Source organism: Dendronephthya gigantea, unplaced genomic scaffold (genome assembly GCF_004324835.1).
Source record: "Dendronephthya gigantea isolate DGI-Jeju-01 unplaced genomic scaffold, DenGig_1.0 000024F, whole genome shotgun sequence".
In the NCBI taxonomy this organism is placed as follows: domain Eukaryota; kingdom Metazoa; phylum Cnidaria; class Anthozoa; order Malacalcyonacea; family Nephtheidae; genus Dendronephthya; species Dendronephthya gigantea.
The window spans coordinates 109641-127952 of record NW_021163034.1 but is presented as its reverse complement, the minus strand read 5'-3'; the positions used below and the strand labels follow the sequence as shown (position 1 = coordinate 127952).

Here is an 18312-nt window from a genome sequence, read left to right as displayed (position 1 = left end):
TTTTAACTGCATGTAGTTATAAAATAAGGACAGAATTAGCCAATGAATCAGAGTCGTGTATTTCTGAGTTACCTAGGATCTAACTATACAAAATGTAGTTGAAGAGTAAAACGGGGCTATGGAGGGTAAACGGGGCTATGAAGCAATGAACTATGAAGTTACACAGTGAGTACCTTAACAAACCCATTTTGTTCATAATAAGCAAAGCTAACACCATCTAAACTATAGGAAATTTTAAACGCGGTAACTCTCTCGTCGACATCTGTGGCAGGATTCCCCTGGATGTGAACGCTGGTGACAGTCGTGTTCACACGAAAATCCACCTGAAACCACGGATCACCATCATGATCCCCAGGGCACCAGCAACCTCTGCTGTTTTCCAATACGTTGTTCAGTCTCCCATAAGAAGCGTGATACTCGTCACTGTATTGTTTATCGGAGGTAATCTGGTTGTCTGCAATTTGTCCATGTTCCATGCCAAGCGCTCTGGGTTCAAAAATTTCTAAAGAATCAAAAATGTGGTGTGATCAGCCGTTGATTCCGGGGGCTGGTTGTGCGAAAACTGGATGGTGCTTTCAATCGGATAGTTTTCTTTTCAATCGCTCTAGAATTGCGCGTTAGTTTGGTAAAACGTGCATGGTTTGAACCTTTGCATTCCTAAACTAGGGGTCCCTTTCATAGCCATGATTAGCTCAAAATATGTTATCTCGTTGCTTTTGAGGTTTATTTACGACACTAGAATCGCTATCCCGTGATTGCTTCTTAAAAATCATTAAATAATAATAATAACAAATAATAATAGCTTTAATTTCGATCGAGGCGAGGGGGGGTCCATAACAAAGGCCTAGCTTTTGGCTAGTTAAGAAAAGTTGCCATTGTGGTGAAAAGATTTGAAAATAAATCATTGTTACCTGACTCGCAGAAGACTCCCGTGAAACCGCTTGGGCATGTGCAGTTGAAAAAATTATATCCATCAAAGTAGTCGTGACAAATACCCCCGTTCTGGCAAGGCCGCGATGAACAGACGTCGATATCTAAAAGGTGTCATAAATGGTTGAGCCTTGCTATATTATCCCCATTATAACAACTGTTTTATGTCGGGATCTTTTCTGTGTACTTTAGTTGTTTAAGGTAAAACGGACAAACATTAACTTGAGCATTGAAACTTAAGCCGAAAATTAGATCCAGGTGATCACCAGGTGATCTCATTTCTCTCCATGATTTCTCTCATATTTTAGCCGATCAGCGCTCACATAGTTTGCCAAAATAGAGATCCATTCTGTAGGTCTCAATCGATTGTATCTTTGGTTATTATTCTTCACGAAACTAGCCGAAATTTTGCGATTTTGTTTGATTGTATTCAGTTATAAGAGTATAACTATAGTTCTGAGATAAATTTGAACGAGAAATCAAGGACATTTCAAGAGATATTAAGTTGTTTCAACGGAGAAATAAATTTTTATTTGACAACTTGTCCTTTAAATTTCCCCCCATTTCAGATCTCCCGCATGGATAATATTATACAAATGCAATCATCGGATCATATGTGGATTTTTTTGAGATATAATGACAAGCAGAGTAGGGACAGCGATGTCTCAGTAAGGAAAACAATATCCCCATGCATGGGAGAGGAAAGAACTACTTGGGTCATCTTTTCCTATTTGCATCAATATAACCCTACATGGGACAAGCGATGTTTCAGTAAGGACAGTACATATTAATACAAATTTGTATCAATATGACCTTACATGACACATGCATGACATGATGAAGTTGATCCCAACCCTCTGCAACAACCCTCTCAGCCATACATATCTTACAATACTCTCATTGTTTCATGTAATACCTTCATAACAACCGTAAAGTTCTACTCTTAAACCAATTCCTTCGCCAGCAAATGAAAAATCCCTTAAGGTGAATACTTTCGTTGCAGCTATGTCCTCTATATCAATGGTCACCACCGTATTTGAATCACTGTTAGCGGTATACTTCTGTAGAAGGAAAAAATAAAGAAGGTAGGATTGGTAGAATTGTGACTATAGGCGTCAAATGTGGGGGCATATTTATATCCTGAAGACACAATTTTTTTCGTTGATGACATGTGAAAGTACTTTCAAATCTGAATTTTTTCTTTCTCACATCCAAACACAACTTAGGCTGAAATGACTTCAACTTCTTATTACCTCGGAACAGAAATATTTTCGAATAAAATTTTCGAAGATTTTTCTGTGCCAGCATGCGGTTCACGGAGAAATTTTCCCGTCGTGCAAATGCAGCTTTATAATATAACGAATGATATCATCAATGGCTAGTTTACCTTCCCTTTTTTCCATCCATAAGTGTGCAATTCATAATGGGGTTGGAATTTGGTCAGCCAAGCGTTTCGATTAGCCGTTCCTTGAATCTTGATACTTGTTACTACTGCTTGCGCGTCGAATGTGATAAAGAAGTGTGCTGCCTTCGTTGTAGTAGTAAACCAACCTTAATGCAAGATAAAACATTTCAAATTAAATTCAAATTAATCGATGATGGTAAACCCAACAATTCCAGCTTCTGGATAAGAAACTAAGCATCTTAGGAAGAGAAATACTACAAAGTTTGCTTGCAAAATGCTGAAACTTGATGTGCAAAATATAGCCATGCGAAATTCACTAATTTTGCATCACAGCTAAGTACGGGAATAATAATTATACAACTATCTGAAAACTGGTTATTTTTATAGTTATATATGTTTGCAAAACATACAAACTTTGCCGGGCCATATTTTCCACTTTTTCAAAATTATAAAAATGGCAGTTCTATACTACTCATTTTTAAATGCTTTTTCCACCAGTGAGACGAAATGTTCAGCGCCTGGCTAAGCTAGGTAACTCGGTCTCGATCCATACAAGTCGCCCCTTCAAGCCACTTCTATGGTCTTATGATATGCTTACGGTTAAAAGCACCGATATACCTGTATTGGAGAACAGCCTTGCAGTCTCCGGGCTGTTGTCGCCATATTTTCCATCGTGTGCCCAAATTTGATGATCTCCGATTCTCCTGTTCCTCATTCCCAATTCCCTCGGCGCACGGCAGCCTAAAAATATAGGAATATTTCATATCAAAGCGCGTTGTGAGAGCAAAATCCCGATAGCCAAGGGCGCGTTGTACGAAGGCTGTATATCTATCCACCGGATAGTGATTTTTTTAACCGTTCGGCTAAAAATGCTCGAAAAGCGATAAAATTTCATCTTTGGAACCAAAAATAATTGTTAAAGAGGATTCTCGATTTAATCAAAGATGTAATCAAAGTTATAGCAAACAACCGGTGATATTGACAGCGATTAAAAAAAAATCACAATCTGGTGGAAAGCGCTATATCCAGCTTTCATACAACCGGCCCCAGGTATTGTAACCACAGTCTGCGTTCGACATTTTTTTCAATTTCATATTATGGAAATAGCATGGATTCCAGTGAGAATCAGTTTCTGTACGTACCGCAATAACAACCAAAAAGTTCCATTCTTATGGCGGGAATGCTCTTCCACACTTTCGGATGAATTCGAATCATGCGAGCAAAGATTACACGCGTAAAACGATGATGGATAATATTATCACAATCAAAGTTGCCGTTGAATTCCTAAAAAGGACAAACACCAATGTTATTATCTGCACTATATCAGTTCAGTTTTTCAGAGCTCAAACGAAAACATTTTTTATAATTCGAAGTATTTCTAACGAAATTCAGTGTGGTTTTGTTAAGTAGGAATGACCTTCAATAGACTCTCTCTTTATAATGACGTCAAACGCGGGAAGCCTGATGTTGTTACACGAAGTTTGATTGGCTCGTTTGTTTTGTGGAGCCAATCAAATTTCGTGAAACACCAGGAATTTGATTAACGTCATTATGAGTAACACCTATCCACGATAAAACGATTATCACGAATTAACCTAAGAAGTAGTCGCAAGTGCTACTGCAAATGTTCATTCTGATTGCCTATGCCTACTTGCTATCTTTCAATTGACAGATCACTGGAAGAAAAAAATCATTCCTGATTTGATATAGATCAGAGCCGGTTGTACGAAAGGGGTTTTGCTTTAAAGGGCGGATAAGTTCAAAACGGAGAAAAACAAAACTATATATTTATTAAAAAACTAAGTTAATTGTACATAATTTATGCATAGTTGCAGGTTCAGTCATTCGCAAGATATATGAGAATATTTTTAAACCATGGCTTATCCACCCTTTAAGCTAAACGCCTTTCGAACTCACACCGGCTCCTGGTAAGATAAAATCAATACCTTAATCCAACCGAATTCTTTATATTTTTCGAAATTTAACATATCATTGCTGTAGGAGACTTCAAATAGGATCGTCCAGTAATCTCCAGCCAAACCTCCCGGATCCTGTTTGCCTTGCATTGATAAAGCAACCACTTTTGAGAATTGCATGAGATCAACCTAATAATAAAAAAAAATCAAAGAAAATTGCTGAACGTCTGTCATACATTTCATGCACTGACCTGTATACTAATGGACTGAGCGGGTGAAACTATTTTTAAAACATGGTCTCGATGTCCACACCAGTGGTCCACACCACTGCACGTCATTTAGGGATAGGTCCGTTGCATGCTGTTATGCGTAAATTCGCTGACAAAAAAAAATAAACGTAACGGGCTCGTGACTTGGAGTAATGCGAAATAGTTCTAATTTAGACCGCTACAAACCAAAAATATAAAAAATACCAGCACTCGGTAAATAATTTTCATCGTACACGGGAGACCTATACTCTGTCAGCAACGTTGCGGGCACATTTCAAGCGCTCAGTTCATTTTGTCGATTTTGTGCAGATCATATTGGCTTGATGTTTAACGGTTTCAAAAGTTAAAAAAGATCGACGTACTTGCAACCATGGCAATGGGTCTCCCGACAACTCTGGCAGCCAGGCTTTTCCGTTATTCAAACGCGCATTGTGAGCGGTATATTTTGACGATCCACTTAACGTCGACGAGGAACTATACTGGTAACCTTTAAGGGTTTCTTGTTCGAGCCCAAAAGGTTTCGAATCAACACAACCTATAGTAAAAACCAAAATAAAACAATTAGGATGGACTGCTGCGGCTATACACATGCAGGTGAATATTGCCAGCGATCTTCTCTTTCTGGCGTATGTTATTGAGTGAATTAAGCAAACAGTTGTGCCTATAAGCTTGAAGATTAGTCTGCACTGTTAAATTTGCTCAGGCTGGTATGTAACTTGTTAAGTTCCTGTTTAGTTCGAATTGTTCCCACGATCCTAGCAGTATTTTATTATCTCCTGAAATCATTTTACATTTCGTTTAATCTCGGGATCGTACATAAACAGGTCCTATACTATACACGGTTATGAACTCAGGATAACTTCACGGCGATAGATTCCATACCTTCATAGCACCCGAAAAATTCTGTTCTCATTGCGCAAGCGCTGTGCCAGGTCTTGGGATGGAGGCGAACATATCGGGTAAAGACTGCTGGGAACATATAATGTTTGACCGTCGTGTTTCTGTCGGTGTTCGCTTGAAATACCTTGAAAAGAAGAATCGCAACCACAAGGCAAGTCAGCTGAGAATTTTCATTGGTTACCTATGCTTAAAATCTTGTGAATTAAACCAAGTTTGTGGAATCGTATCTTCCTTATTAGCTCTACACTTCGGTAGCTATATCGAGCATTCTACTATCAGAGGAATATATTACCTTAGGAACGTCATTCTCTTCGTAATATTCATAATTGCTCGAATCCATACTGAACGACAGTTTGAAACTCGTTACCCATTCGTCAGCATCGTTACGGCCCTGTGTCGCAACGGCTGTAAGTGTTACGTTAGTGATAAAGTCAACTCTCAACCAAGGCTGCGTATCTGTGTCTAGAGCAATCCATGCACCAGCTGTCCCATTGAAATTCTGTCTGGCGTTCATTGCACGTGATGTTTCATCTTTTTCAGAGGAAGAAGTCAGTTGAGCATCACGTATTACATAGTTCTCGAGGCCAAGAGCTTGTGGGTATAAACACGAGGTTGTAACTACATAACATCAAATATATGCAGGATGATATACGATTAATACACAGGATAATGATTAGTATGCAGGATTATACGATTAATACACGTAATTCATGTAGCATACATGATTAATATGCAGGTTAATACGATTAATACACAGGATAATGATTAAGAAGTTCCAAATTCCAATATACCCTCGTATCATCCTGCATATTAATCATGTATGCTACATAAATTATGTGTATTAATCGTATTATCCTGAATATTAAAAGAAATCCCAACTTACCCTGCTTTTCCGGATAAAGACACTGTAGTTTTTAAAAAGACATCAAGTCATTAAATCCTTAAACTCACCAATGGGACTGCCATAGACCTCAATTCTTAAACTCGGGTTATATTGAAACTGCAAGGGATAGATCCGAATGAATCGGGCGACGATAATTTTTGCGAAGGTTTGTTTGACAACCGTGTTTCCATGGTAATTTCCAGGAATATACGATTGGAAAATCTAAGAGTAAAAAATAATGGACTAAAAAATTAGCAGAGTTTCTAACATTTATTGATTAGATCTCATTGAAGATTTTTTATTCTTTCATTACATTTGGAAATGTTACACGCTTAATGTATGCTCCCGAGGGAAATAGTGAGTTTTGTTTTCCCAAGAGCCTGAATGTTTACCGAGACGAAGTCGAGGGAAACATTGAGATTCTAGGTAAAACAAAACTCACTATTTCCCGATACATGCAGTGTACATTAAGTGCTTTGTTATATAGGAACAAGAACATACATATTACACATCAATTTCATTAAAAAAACCACTTTACTTTGTTTCCTGGCGGGAAATATTGCATTTATTCAAAGTCATGTGACTACGAATGAACCAATCACAGCTTGCTGCGAGTGCTTGCATGTAATCAAAATCAACATGAAAGCATTTTCATTAGATGAAAACCCTCGCAGCTAGCGAGCTTGCAATTTCGATGAGTGAAACTGAAGGGGCTAGCTTTATTCTCGATCTGAACGAATTCTTGTGATATCATGCATACACGAGGAGCTGTGACGTAACGCACGACAAGCTAGGTGGGGTTAGGAGTTAGGACAAGATCTAGGCCTAGGGGCCCCAAAGACTGGTGTTCCAAATGATTTAATCTAGGTCAGGATAGGATAGAGTATTAGCAACAACACGATGGTATAAGTAAAACATATAATTATACTGACGCATTCCAGCCGAGTGCCAACTGACAATGCATGATAAACGCTATGCTTCGCTATGATACTGTTGAAATCGAAAACAACTCTAGGGGTTGACAACCATTCCAGTTTGTTAGTGTCAGTTTATTTCATGGACACTTACTTTAACAAGCGCAGACTCAGTATAGCTTGCAAAGTTTTTTCCGTCGTTACCAGTTGACATTTTGAACGTTTTAGTATAGCTAGGCTTATCAGGATGACCTTGAGTGGCTACACCTGTGATTTTGGTTTGATGTAAAAGATCAACTTGCAACCAGGGATTTGTATCTGCGTATGCATGCCTCCAAGAGCCACTGCCCGTACCATCGGTCTGATCTTGGTTGTTGAGGCGACTGGATATTGCATGCTTCGCTACATTCACACTACTTGAAGCCGTTAGCTGTCCGTCGCCTATTGATCCATCTTCCATGCCTAATGGCTGCGGGTTTACGCAATCTAAAAGTCATTGAGCAAAGATTGTTGAGCAATAACTACAGTGAAACACGCAAACTGGTTGGTTAATAGCCGTGCTGGATGAGGAAATCCTGCACAAGCAATTCCATAGACTTTTCTCACAATGACGTCAAATGCGGGCGAAATAACCTTTACCAGTCATTTCCCTATCGGGAGGGTAACATTTATGCAACATATACCTTCATAAACATCAAACCGCTCCCCGTAAATCGAACAAAACTTTCGGCATTTCAAACCACCTTTCCCGATAATCATCACGAAAACGTTTCAGGCCTCACTTTCAAGTCTTAACAGGCTAGGGGATTGACTAGGTATTTAGGAGTTTGAGGTTAAATGACGTGAAAAGAGACTTGCTTTAACCAATGCCGCAAAAGGTCTCCGTATTCTCTGCGGTAAATTCCGTTTACAGTTGGAGGTTTGCCGCAAACGCCAAGCTAATGGTCTCTAGTATTATCAAGGTGATTCATATCTTACCATATTTGCCATAGAATTCCACCTCCATGGCGAATTTGCCCATCCACGTTAATAGTTGAATTCGAATGTATCGAGCAAATATGAGAGGGTAGAAGTAATGCGATACTGCGGCATAATCAGCGAGGACGTGGTCGAAGAAAACCTTGAGATAAGACGAATAAAGGAACCTTAGTTTGGCAAAAACAATAATAAATACATCCAGCTGATGTGCATGGCTAAAAAAAATCACCGGTTCAGAAGTCCTCAACAAAAGTGAATTATTTTTTTCTTCACTTTATATAACTTAAGCCTCAAGCTCGGTGAATATTTCTGAATAAAGATCTCGAATTCGAAACCAAGGTTTTTATTCAGCGATATTCAGCTCGCCTTCAGTGAGTAATTTAGAAATATTACGTCTTGTTTCATCGCATGCATACCTTGGTTGTCGAGCCATCCTGGGTGTAATTGATGAGCTCACTGGAATAGCCGTAGGCGACCGTGAACGAGGTCACCCGATCAGCCACCGGAGTTGCCCCAGTAATATTCCCTGACACCATTCCAGATATTGTGACATTGGTTAGGAAGTCGACTTGAAGCCATGGACTGGGGTCGTTTTCATGGGCCATCCAACCCCCTGAACCGACTTTGGCAGACCCTGCACTTCCAATGCCTGATTGCTCGGATGACGCAATCAACTGACCGTCCACAATCTGAGAGCTTATCTCATTGTAAACAGCAGGCTCTTTCAGGAACTGCGAATCTAAGTAAAAAATGATAATTTGAGCATCTCATGAGTTTCCAGGCATTTCTCAAGTAAAACAGGGTGTCCCAAACAAACCAAAAAAACCTCGCGTCGCTGTTAGCTCAGCAAGTTACTCTCGTGTGCGAAATTCGCCTCGAGAGACAAGTTTCTCACGTCGTATGCGGATGGTTTTTGGGCTGAGCCAACTGCTTCTCGATCGAGGTCGTTAGCTCAGCGGATAGCTCTCGTGTGCGGTGGGCTTAAGGTCAAGTATTTCAGTTCGGGAAACCACGACAGCTAAGGTAAGCATGCCCTTCTGAATGGTTCGTTATCCTCCAGTCGTGAAATATTTTGCTGACTCAACAGATGGGAATCTCAATCCCATAGTCCTTACCTAAATAGCATCCAATGAACTCCACACGCAACGAAGGCAGACGATCAGACGGGTGCCATACGAGTGGGTACAAGCGAATAATTCTAAGGATGAGAGGATTTGCCAAGCGAGAACAGGCGACATTCACATTATTATGATTTGCAAGAAACTCCTTAAGAAAAAAATTTTGATACAAAATGAAATAATGAAGTGGAATAAATACCACCGCACGGGGACACTGCATATGGGGAGGCGGGAATCGTTTAGCTAACTAACAGACTATACAGGTCATGAACTAAAAGCCTGGGTACAAATCTATAGAAGGAATATTAGCCAATCAGAATCGTGTATTTTCGAGTTGACTACTTAGCTACTCAACGTGTGGGAAAGGTTTTATTCGATAATAAAGATGTAATGATTGCCACAATATATAATTCATAGCAGTAATTTATAGTCCAGCTGCAAAAACACTCCTTGCCTTGGGTATTCCCTGTGAGAGGAATCCCGGGGTTCAGAGGGGATGAAGGCATTGGGCAATATTTGGAAGAAAAAAAAGAAATATTCTGCTTTCTATGTGTTTTCTACGTGTTTTTAATACCACAGCAAACAAGAAAAGCTTTCCATACAACCCTATGATGCGATCTTGTTGAAAAGAAATCCACTTGCCGATTAAATTTTACAGTAGGAAATATAATGAAACTGGTTAAAATTTTGTCACTATGTGTAGAACTGCATGTAGTTCTGGTATCAATTTAAAACAAAATGAAAGTAGTTACTTCTCAAGAGATATTTAGTTGTCTCAACGAAGAAAATAATGGATTTTATTTCATGACGCAAAATATTTGCATATTTTCTTTTGAATGTTGACAGAACATTAATTACATAAGTTCAACTTCACTGTTCTAATTTCAAAAGAAATATGAAAATATTTCGCTAGCGAACTTGTTGCTACCCCATTTCGCAGATAAATTGTAGTTAAACCCGCCGCACACGACACACGACACACGACACACGAGAGCTATTAGCTGAGCTTAAAGACCTCACAAAGCTATCAGCTCAGCAAATTTCTCTCGTGTGCGGACAGTTTTCATGAGGAATTCAACTCGCCTCGAGAGGCAAATTTCTCTCGTGTGCGGCTGGTTTAATTTCGGGCTGAGCTAACTGCGTCGCGAGGTCGTTAGCTCAGCTGATAGCTCTCGTGCGCGGCGGGCTCGACTGAGCTCCTCAATTTGCGCTAGGTTAACTTTCGCAACTAGACCGCATTAGGCGAGGACTTATTTCGTATACGAACCTTCTTTGCGCCGTATTCTTTGTAAATAGTAAATGCGATTCCGTCAAAGGAATACGATGCGCTGAATCTACGCACATAATAATTGTTGTTTCCCCGTCCTTGCGTTAGTATTTCGACAATCTTGGCAAATTTGAGAAAGTCTGCTTGAAGCCATGGCTCGGCATCATTTGCAGCAGGCGACCAACCAGCATATTGGTGGGTTGAATTAAGCCTAGCCCTTTTTGCTGGATGGGCTGGTGAATCGCTTGAGGAGGATATCTGACCATCTTTGATCGTATGATTTGCCATGCCCAGAGGTCGCGGATCGTCACAAAAGGCTGAATGATTAAAGTGGAAGTTAGTTAAAGCATATGTCACACGGTGCAATTATTCTTGCAACTTGCAATGCAATTCTACTTTTAAGAGATGTAAATTAGTGAAGAGTCTTCAAAATGTAAGTGTAAGAAACGCCATGGATTGTAATAAAGACAGACTGAGTTCGGTAGTCATCTCTCAAAAGAAGAATTACATTGCAAGTTGGAAGAAAAATTGCCCTAAGTCCGTTTTGCGCTATGGTTCTGCTCATAGCAATGACCCGATTTGTAAGAGACTTGAGACAGATTCCACCTCTGACAAATCATTCGTCTTAAGTGAAACTGCACTTGGATCGAAATATTTCGCCATTAATAAGTTGGTTAGAAGGTCGTAATGAGCTTGTAATGACCAGTATACATACCATCGTATTTTCCATAAACCTCCACCCGCAAATAACATTGTCCTCCACAAGACTTTGGCTGGATTCGAATCAAGTTGGCAACAATATTTGGAAAGAGGTGATTTACTGAAATATTTCTACCAAATGCATTTGCTTGGAATATCTAAAATTAAAACGCAATAAGAGCGTAAAAATTTGAAGCCGATGGCAAAGTGGTGAAGGTACGTAAAGGCCACGTTTCCACTTTTATGTGCGATTTCCCTCTTTTGATGCTCTGGGGCCGGTTGTTCGAAAGGCGTTTAGCCTCAACGGTGGATAAGCCAAAGTTTAAAAAGACTTAATTTCAGGCTTCTTGTGAATGATTGAACCTGTATCTCATTTAATATGTACTTCCATTGACTATTAAACTATTTACATCGAGATATTTCAGCTTAGTTGTTCAATAAATAGATGATTTTGTTTTCCATTTTGAACTTATCCACCGTTTAAGCTAAACGCCTTGCAAACAATCGGCCCCAGATGTATTATTACCTTACCTTAATTTCACCGTTGAGTTTGTAGTCCTGCCAAACATTGTTTCCATTGGAAAAAGCCAGTGTATAGTTTTCCACCCAGCCGTCAGGAGAACTCTGAGTAATGATGCCTGCAATAGTCGCTCTCGTTGTGAATTCGATTTGAAACCAGGCGGTATTATCTCCTTCAGCTGGTCTCCATCCAGGCGAATTACTTAGGCTGTATCTGCCTTTCGAGGCTCGGAAGTCATAGGCCATCGTGGATGACGCGGTCAGCTGAGAGTCAAGAATCAAAGACGACTCCATTCCAAGAGAAACCCTCTCAAACCAATCGGTGACTAAGGTAAAACAAAAATTACAGAGTTCTGGTGTAGTGAAGCCATCGTAGGGTGGCTCGGCGTGGCTAATACACACTGCATGGACGCCATGCGCAAACGTAACCGATGAGTGTTCTTACGATTCTTTCAGTTTTCATTAAACAAAGACTAATCTTCTGATATTCTTGTATAAGAAATGTCACGGTCGTAGCAATGGGGGGGGGGTGGTATTGGGGTGGCTAATCCCTGTCTGTCTTGCATTAGCCTATATCCCAGTCCATACACGGAAAAGTACCGGCGGGAAAGTATATAACGTTCCGTGTATGGAACAGGCTAGTTTCCATGCCCTCGCTCTAATACTAATTTCACTTCCTCGACTTACCAACATAAAATCCGAAGAACTCAACCCTTAACGCATAAGCATTACTCTTCTGCGTTGGATGAAGCCGAATAATGCGAGTGAAGATTGGGTTTCTAAGTCTTTGTCGCACGGCACTTTCCTTGTCATAGTTTGCCTCAAAATCCTGCAATAATATTTATTTAATAAAACATTTTTAGCCAGAGAGATAAATGGAATAGAGGGGAAAACATACACTGAAGAACATATTTTGCAAATCGAAAATTAGGTTTTTAATAAACAAGACAACAATATTACGCCGTGAAGTCACTGATATTCTATTTGTAAAGCCATTCAGACTTGAATAGAGTCGATTCAATATTGCAAGGAAGTACTGTAATTGGGCCACAGAATACCTATCAGAAGTAGAACTCCTGTACTTTTTTCGTAAGTGTGATTCGTCATGATTCGTCACTTAGCAAGTGCATTTTTTTGAGGTAGTCACCCCCCTGCCAATACTAAATATGGCTTGATTTTAGACATTGGCAGGGGGGTGACTACCTCAAAAAAATGCACTTGCTAAGTGACGAATCATGACGAATCACACTTACGAAAAAATAGTATAGAGTTATTCTTCTGATAGGTATTCTGTGATTGGGCAATCGTTTGCTAGCACACCGATGCACCCCCCTAGGAAAATTTGCACCCGTGATCCGCCACTGAATTTCCCCCTAATATACACACGTTACCTTCGGTTTTCCGTATTCTTTATAGGTTATAAAATCGAATCCTTTTATACTGAATGAGAGTTGGAATTTTTTCGTAAATTCATTATCTTCGCCATGACCTTTCGTGATGAGACCATTAACAAACGCGAATTTAATGAAGTCAACTCGCAACCAGGGACGAGATTCGGATAAAGCAGGCATCCAGGCACCTTGATAATAAAAGAGGGATTGATCATTGACCTAACAGATTCTAAAATCAATCTTCCTACGGAATCATGGGTGGGATTAGCACAGCGTTGGCAAAAACCTGCGGGTACGCGGGGACCACCCGTGAGGAAGGTTTACTTTGAATGAGGATGGTGCATGTAAACAAATATTAAAAAAAAGGTACTGTGTATTATTAAAGGTAATATTAAAAAAAAGGTATTGTGTTGGTTACCAATGCGACCAGCACCAGGTAACGAATATTCTTATACTAGATAATACCTAGGAAGGCAGAACGAGTCATGTGACTGATGTAAGTGACGTGACGTCATTTCCTGAAGGAAGGTTGAACCCTATGTTGCAACTCAGCAGTGAACAAATTGATCTCTTGTTCTCACCTTCGACAACGTTCCGAATATATTGGTGATTTAATCGAGAGCACGCAGGGAGTGCTTTTTGTTGTGCAGTGGACGCTGATATTTGGTTGTCTCGGATATAACCACTTTGCATCCCAAGCTCCCTGGTTATTCCTTTCCCTAAAAAAACAATGTTATAATATAACGTTTATCAGTACGCGCGTGCTGATTGATTGAGAAGTCTGTTTACCATGAGCGAGACAAACAGACAGACAGACAGACAGACAGACAGACAGACAGACAGACAGACAGACAGACAGACAGACAGACAGACAGACAGACAGACAGACAGACAGACAGACAGACAGACAGACAGAGAGAGACAGACAGACAGACAGACAGACAGACAGACAGACAGACAGACAGACAGACAGACAGACAGACAGACAGACAGACAGACAGACACAGACAGACAGACAGACAGACAGACAGACAGACAGACAGACAGACAGACAGACAGACAGACAGACAGACAGACAGACAGACAGACAGACAGACAGACAGACAGACAGACAGACAGACAGACAGACAGACAGACAGACAGACAGACAGACAGACAGACAGACAGACAGACAGAAAGACAGACAGACAGACAGACAGACAGACAGACAGACAGACAGACAGACAGACAGACAGACAGACAGACAGACAGACAGACAGACAGACAGACAGACAGACAGACAGACAGACAGACAGACAGACAGACAGACAGACAGACAGACAGACAGACAGACAGACAGACAGACAGACAGACAGACAGACAGACAGACAGACAGACAGACAGACAGACAGACAGACAGACAGACAGACAGACAGACAGACAGACAGACAGACAGACAGACAGACAGACACAACCCCAGATGTACATAGCTTCCAATTGAGAATTTGCTTTTAGAACAACTTATATGCTTTTAAAAACAGAAAATTTGCTCGGGCGACTCACGTACCTTCATATCGTCCGTAAAACTCCAGTCTCATGGCACAAGATCCATTCCACGATTTCGGGTGAATGCGAGCATAGCGAGCAATGCAATGCGGAAATATATACTGTTTTACTGTATCGCCACTTTCATGGTTGGCTGAAAACATCTAAGATTTAGAAAGAATATTAACATCTTATATCGTAGATGAGAATAATCCTAGAAGACAATACAATCCTGGGTGATAATACATGGACTAACAACTCAAAGGTCACGGGTTTGATTACGACCATAGTTAACTGCTAATTTTTCAGTTCGCTCATTTGGCAACTTAGAGTAGCATCGTCACAATATTAACATTGTTGTTCGCTTTCTCGGCTGTTAGGCTGGGGCTGCTAGCTGTAAAACGCTTGTATATTATAATATATACTATATAATATATAATTGGCCTAGGCTATTGCGGTCACCAGTTGTCATTTTCAAAAAAAATTCATGATAAATAAACATGAACTAACTAAGGCAAAGTTCACTCTCTTCCATCTTACCTTCAAACGTCCATTCTGAGTGTAATTGTTTAAGTTCAGGGGATCCTGTCCATACGTGAGTATGTATTTGGTGACTCGTGAATTGCTGCTGTATAAACCTTGTGTTTCTATCGCCGTTAACTTGAAATCAACTATAAAGTCAACTTGCAGCCAAGGAGCAGTGTCATGATCACCTGCAATCCAACCTCCTTCGTATTGATCCTTTTTGATTGAGTTAAGTCTGCTCCTACGACCATCACAGTAAATACTGAGATCAGATGAAGTCGTTATTTGAGTAGCGTATATAAATGAATTACTCATTCCAAGATCGTATTCATTAAACCAGTCGATGTCTAGAAAAATATTCAAGACAGAAAACATGAAATATACGAAAAACTTGCTCGGATAATTATAATTTACAGGTCCTATGTCTCGCATCATGTCAAAAAAGGTAATCCAACTTCTGCATGCAATTAACCTTATACACAATGACGTATCTAGCTGTGGCTTCTGCAGGGAATTCTGGTTTTAGTAATCACGGCGAAAAATTCAAACTTCAAAATTTCCCGCCGTGACTACTAAGACCAGAATTCCCTGCAGGTGTCAGTGGCTTGTTACGTCATTATACATCAGGTCTATTGTGCGCAACGCACTTAATCCACGGACGTTAATTTTAGATGTCACGAAAGAGTCAGACTTTCGTCTTTGATTGATATCTTTTTCAATCAAAATCGCATGGACGAAAAATTAGCGCTGTCCTATATTCGATACGCAACATCAGTGACGTAACTGGGGGAGGTGTCAGGGTGTGACAGGGTGGGGCAGTACGCTTTAAGGAGCTCTGATAAAAATAACGCAACCATGCTAAAATATTACCAGCGCACAGGGGAATAGAACTACGACCGACAGACAGATACGCAGCTAGCTGTTGCCGGATTGCTTAAAAAGTTTTAGAATAATTATATAATAAATTTTAACAGGGTTTTCCATTTTCAAACTGCTTATAATTAAAAATACAAATGTTATTTAATTTCTCAGTTCAAGTGTTCTCGGACGAATAATCTCAGCAAAGTAACAGAATTTACTCTGTGACAAAATATATAATTGAAGTTGGCGATTGTGAAGTCTAAAACTGCAGAGGGGGCTATCAAGAGAACGATTGACGGAGGGGGGGGGGCGAAATGATTGACGGGGGGGGGGGAGCGGACACAACGGTTGTTTTATGCCACTGAGTACAATAGTAATTGGCATTAATAAGAAGTTGCTGTTCGATTGGTTTTTTCTTTGATATATAGGCTACCCTGTATATTAAAATGGATTCAGTGATACCTACCACTGTCAGTTCCCCAGAACTCCAGTTTTAATGACCTTTCGGATTCGAAGGCCAATGGATGAACCCGGATGAAACGAGAAAAAATAGTTCTTGACAAACGTTGCTTATTTAATCCATTATCATCGACATTCGCAATGAAGACCTATAGGATTGACAGAAAAATTTGCTTAGCATGTACTCATGGAAATTTACTACAAGTCATGTATAAGGATTCGTTATGGTTCAGGGAGGTTTGTATTCGGGACTAGCATTGTGGGCACGTCCGTAAGACAGGCGGCCATAATTCATTGTCAACAACAGCTATATCCTTCCTTTAGTTTACATAAATTTTAATCAGATTGCTCTGGCCGGCTTTATTTGGCATGCAACTCCAAATAATTTCAAGGCATGCACTCATGGAAAAGTGCAGTGGCAGGTTGTTGGAAAGACATTTAGTTCAGTAAACGGTGAGTAAAAGGCAAGAAAAACACTCTCATGCATCTTGTGAGTGACTGAACCTGCATCTTATGCATTAAATATGTACTTTAATTCAACATAACAAACCATTGACGAGCTTTTGAACCGCTAGCTACAGAGACACTGAGACAGGGTCTCAAACACGCGACAATTGACTTTGGTATGAAGTGAAAACATTACCTTACGACGGCCATCTTCTTCATAGAACTGATAGTGTAAATCATCATTACTGAACGAGACGGTGAACGTTTCTACGTAGGAACCATCGTATCCCTTACTATCTATACTGCAAACTTTTGTGGGTGCAAGAAAATCAACTCTAATCCATGGATCATTGTCATCATTATTTGCAATCCAGGCGCTTGACATATCCATTCTTACAAAAGGATTATCATTAGCGGCCTTGTTGATGGACGAACCAGTTATTTGGCCGAGAACAAATTTGTCAGAAGACAAAAGTGCCTCTGTCTCCGTACAACCTGCATTAAAAGAACGGGTTTGAGGGTGAATATATATATATGAATGAAACAAATCACAGGTTGAGATTGCAAACTGGTTGAGATTTCGATTCAACTTCATTTTTTTTATTTAAGATAAAGTCAAAAATTTACCTTAGGCTTATCTTAACCTGTGTTTGAATCATATATTTCGACTCTCAAGATGTCTCGTTTTTTCGGATTTCTTTGATAAAATGGTTTTGTTTATTGATACCGATTATGATAAACTTAAGTTACTGAACGATATATAATCAAGAAACAGATGGGAGTATTGTTCATAACAGACATTTTGACAAGCAAAATTCTTATCATCAGGTATATAATTACCTTGATAGTGACCGTAAAATTCAAATTTCATAGCGCTGGAATGGGAGTAATTACTCGGGTGCATTTGAAGGTAACGAGCTCTGATAGAAGGTTGTAAATAGATTTTGACGTCCCCACTCGTCGCATCAACTCCATAAATCTTCTGTTAATGGGAAATAAGAAACAATAGACTTTTTTATAATGACGTTAAACGCAGAAAGTCTAATCTCACACGAAGTATGATGGCTCGATAGTTTTATGGAGCCCGTATACTTATTCAGGCAGTCTGTACTTACTCTGGAAAGGCCATTCTCTCTGCATTTCACCAAGCTACTTTCGTTGTTGCCATAGGAGACGTTGAACGATGTCACTTCAGCGAAGGATGGGATCACCATTTGTATCCTTATCGCCGTGACCGTTGTTTCACCAATGAAGTCAACTTGCAGCCAAGGATCTAGGTCGTCTTTTGCAGGCATCCAACCACCGAC

At 39.9% G+C, this 18312-nt stretch overlaps 1 protein-coding gene across 1 annotated transcript; it reads right to left on the bottom strand.

Annotated features, from left to right (window-relative positions):
- Positions 1-158: 158 nt before the first annotated feature.
- LOC114522764 lies at positions 159-14877 on the bottom strand. Its single transcript, XM_028543513.1, has 23 exons — positions 14736-14877; positions 13771-13908; positions 13190-13377; positions 12486-12627; positions 11811-12124; positions 11296-11437; positions 10581-10897; positions 9311-9461; positions 8612-8934; positions 8196-8337; positions 7372-7703; positions 6372-6525; positions 5713-6038; positions 5403-5544; positions 4883-5055; positions 4282-4440; positions 3478-3619; positions 2954-3076; positions 2318-2481; positions 1847-1991; positions 912-1034; positions 324-502; positions 159-173 (listed from the first exon to the last, which is right to left on the bottom strand). The coding sequence occupies exons 1-23, from the start codon at positions 14875-14877 to the stop codon at positions 159-161; spliced, it is 4176 nt and encodes a 1391-aa protein (XP_028399314.1).
- Positions 14878-18312: the final 3435 nt, after the last annotated feature.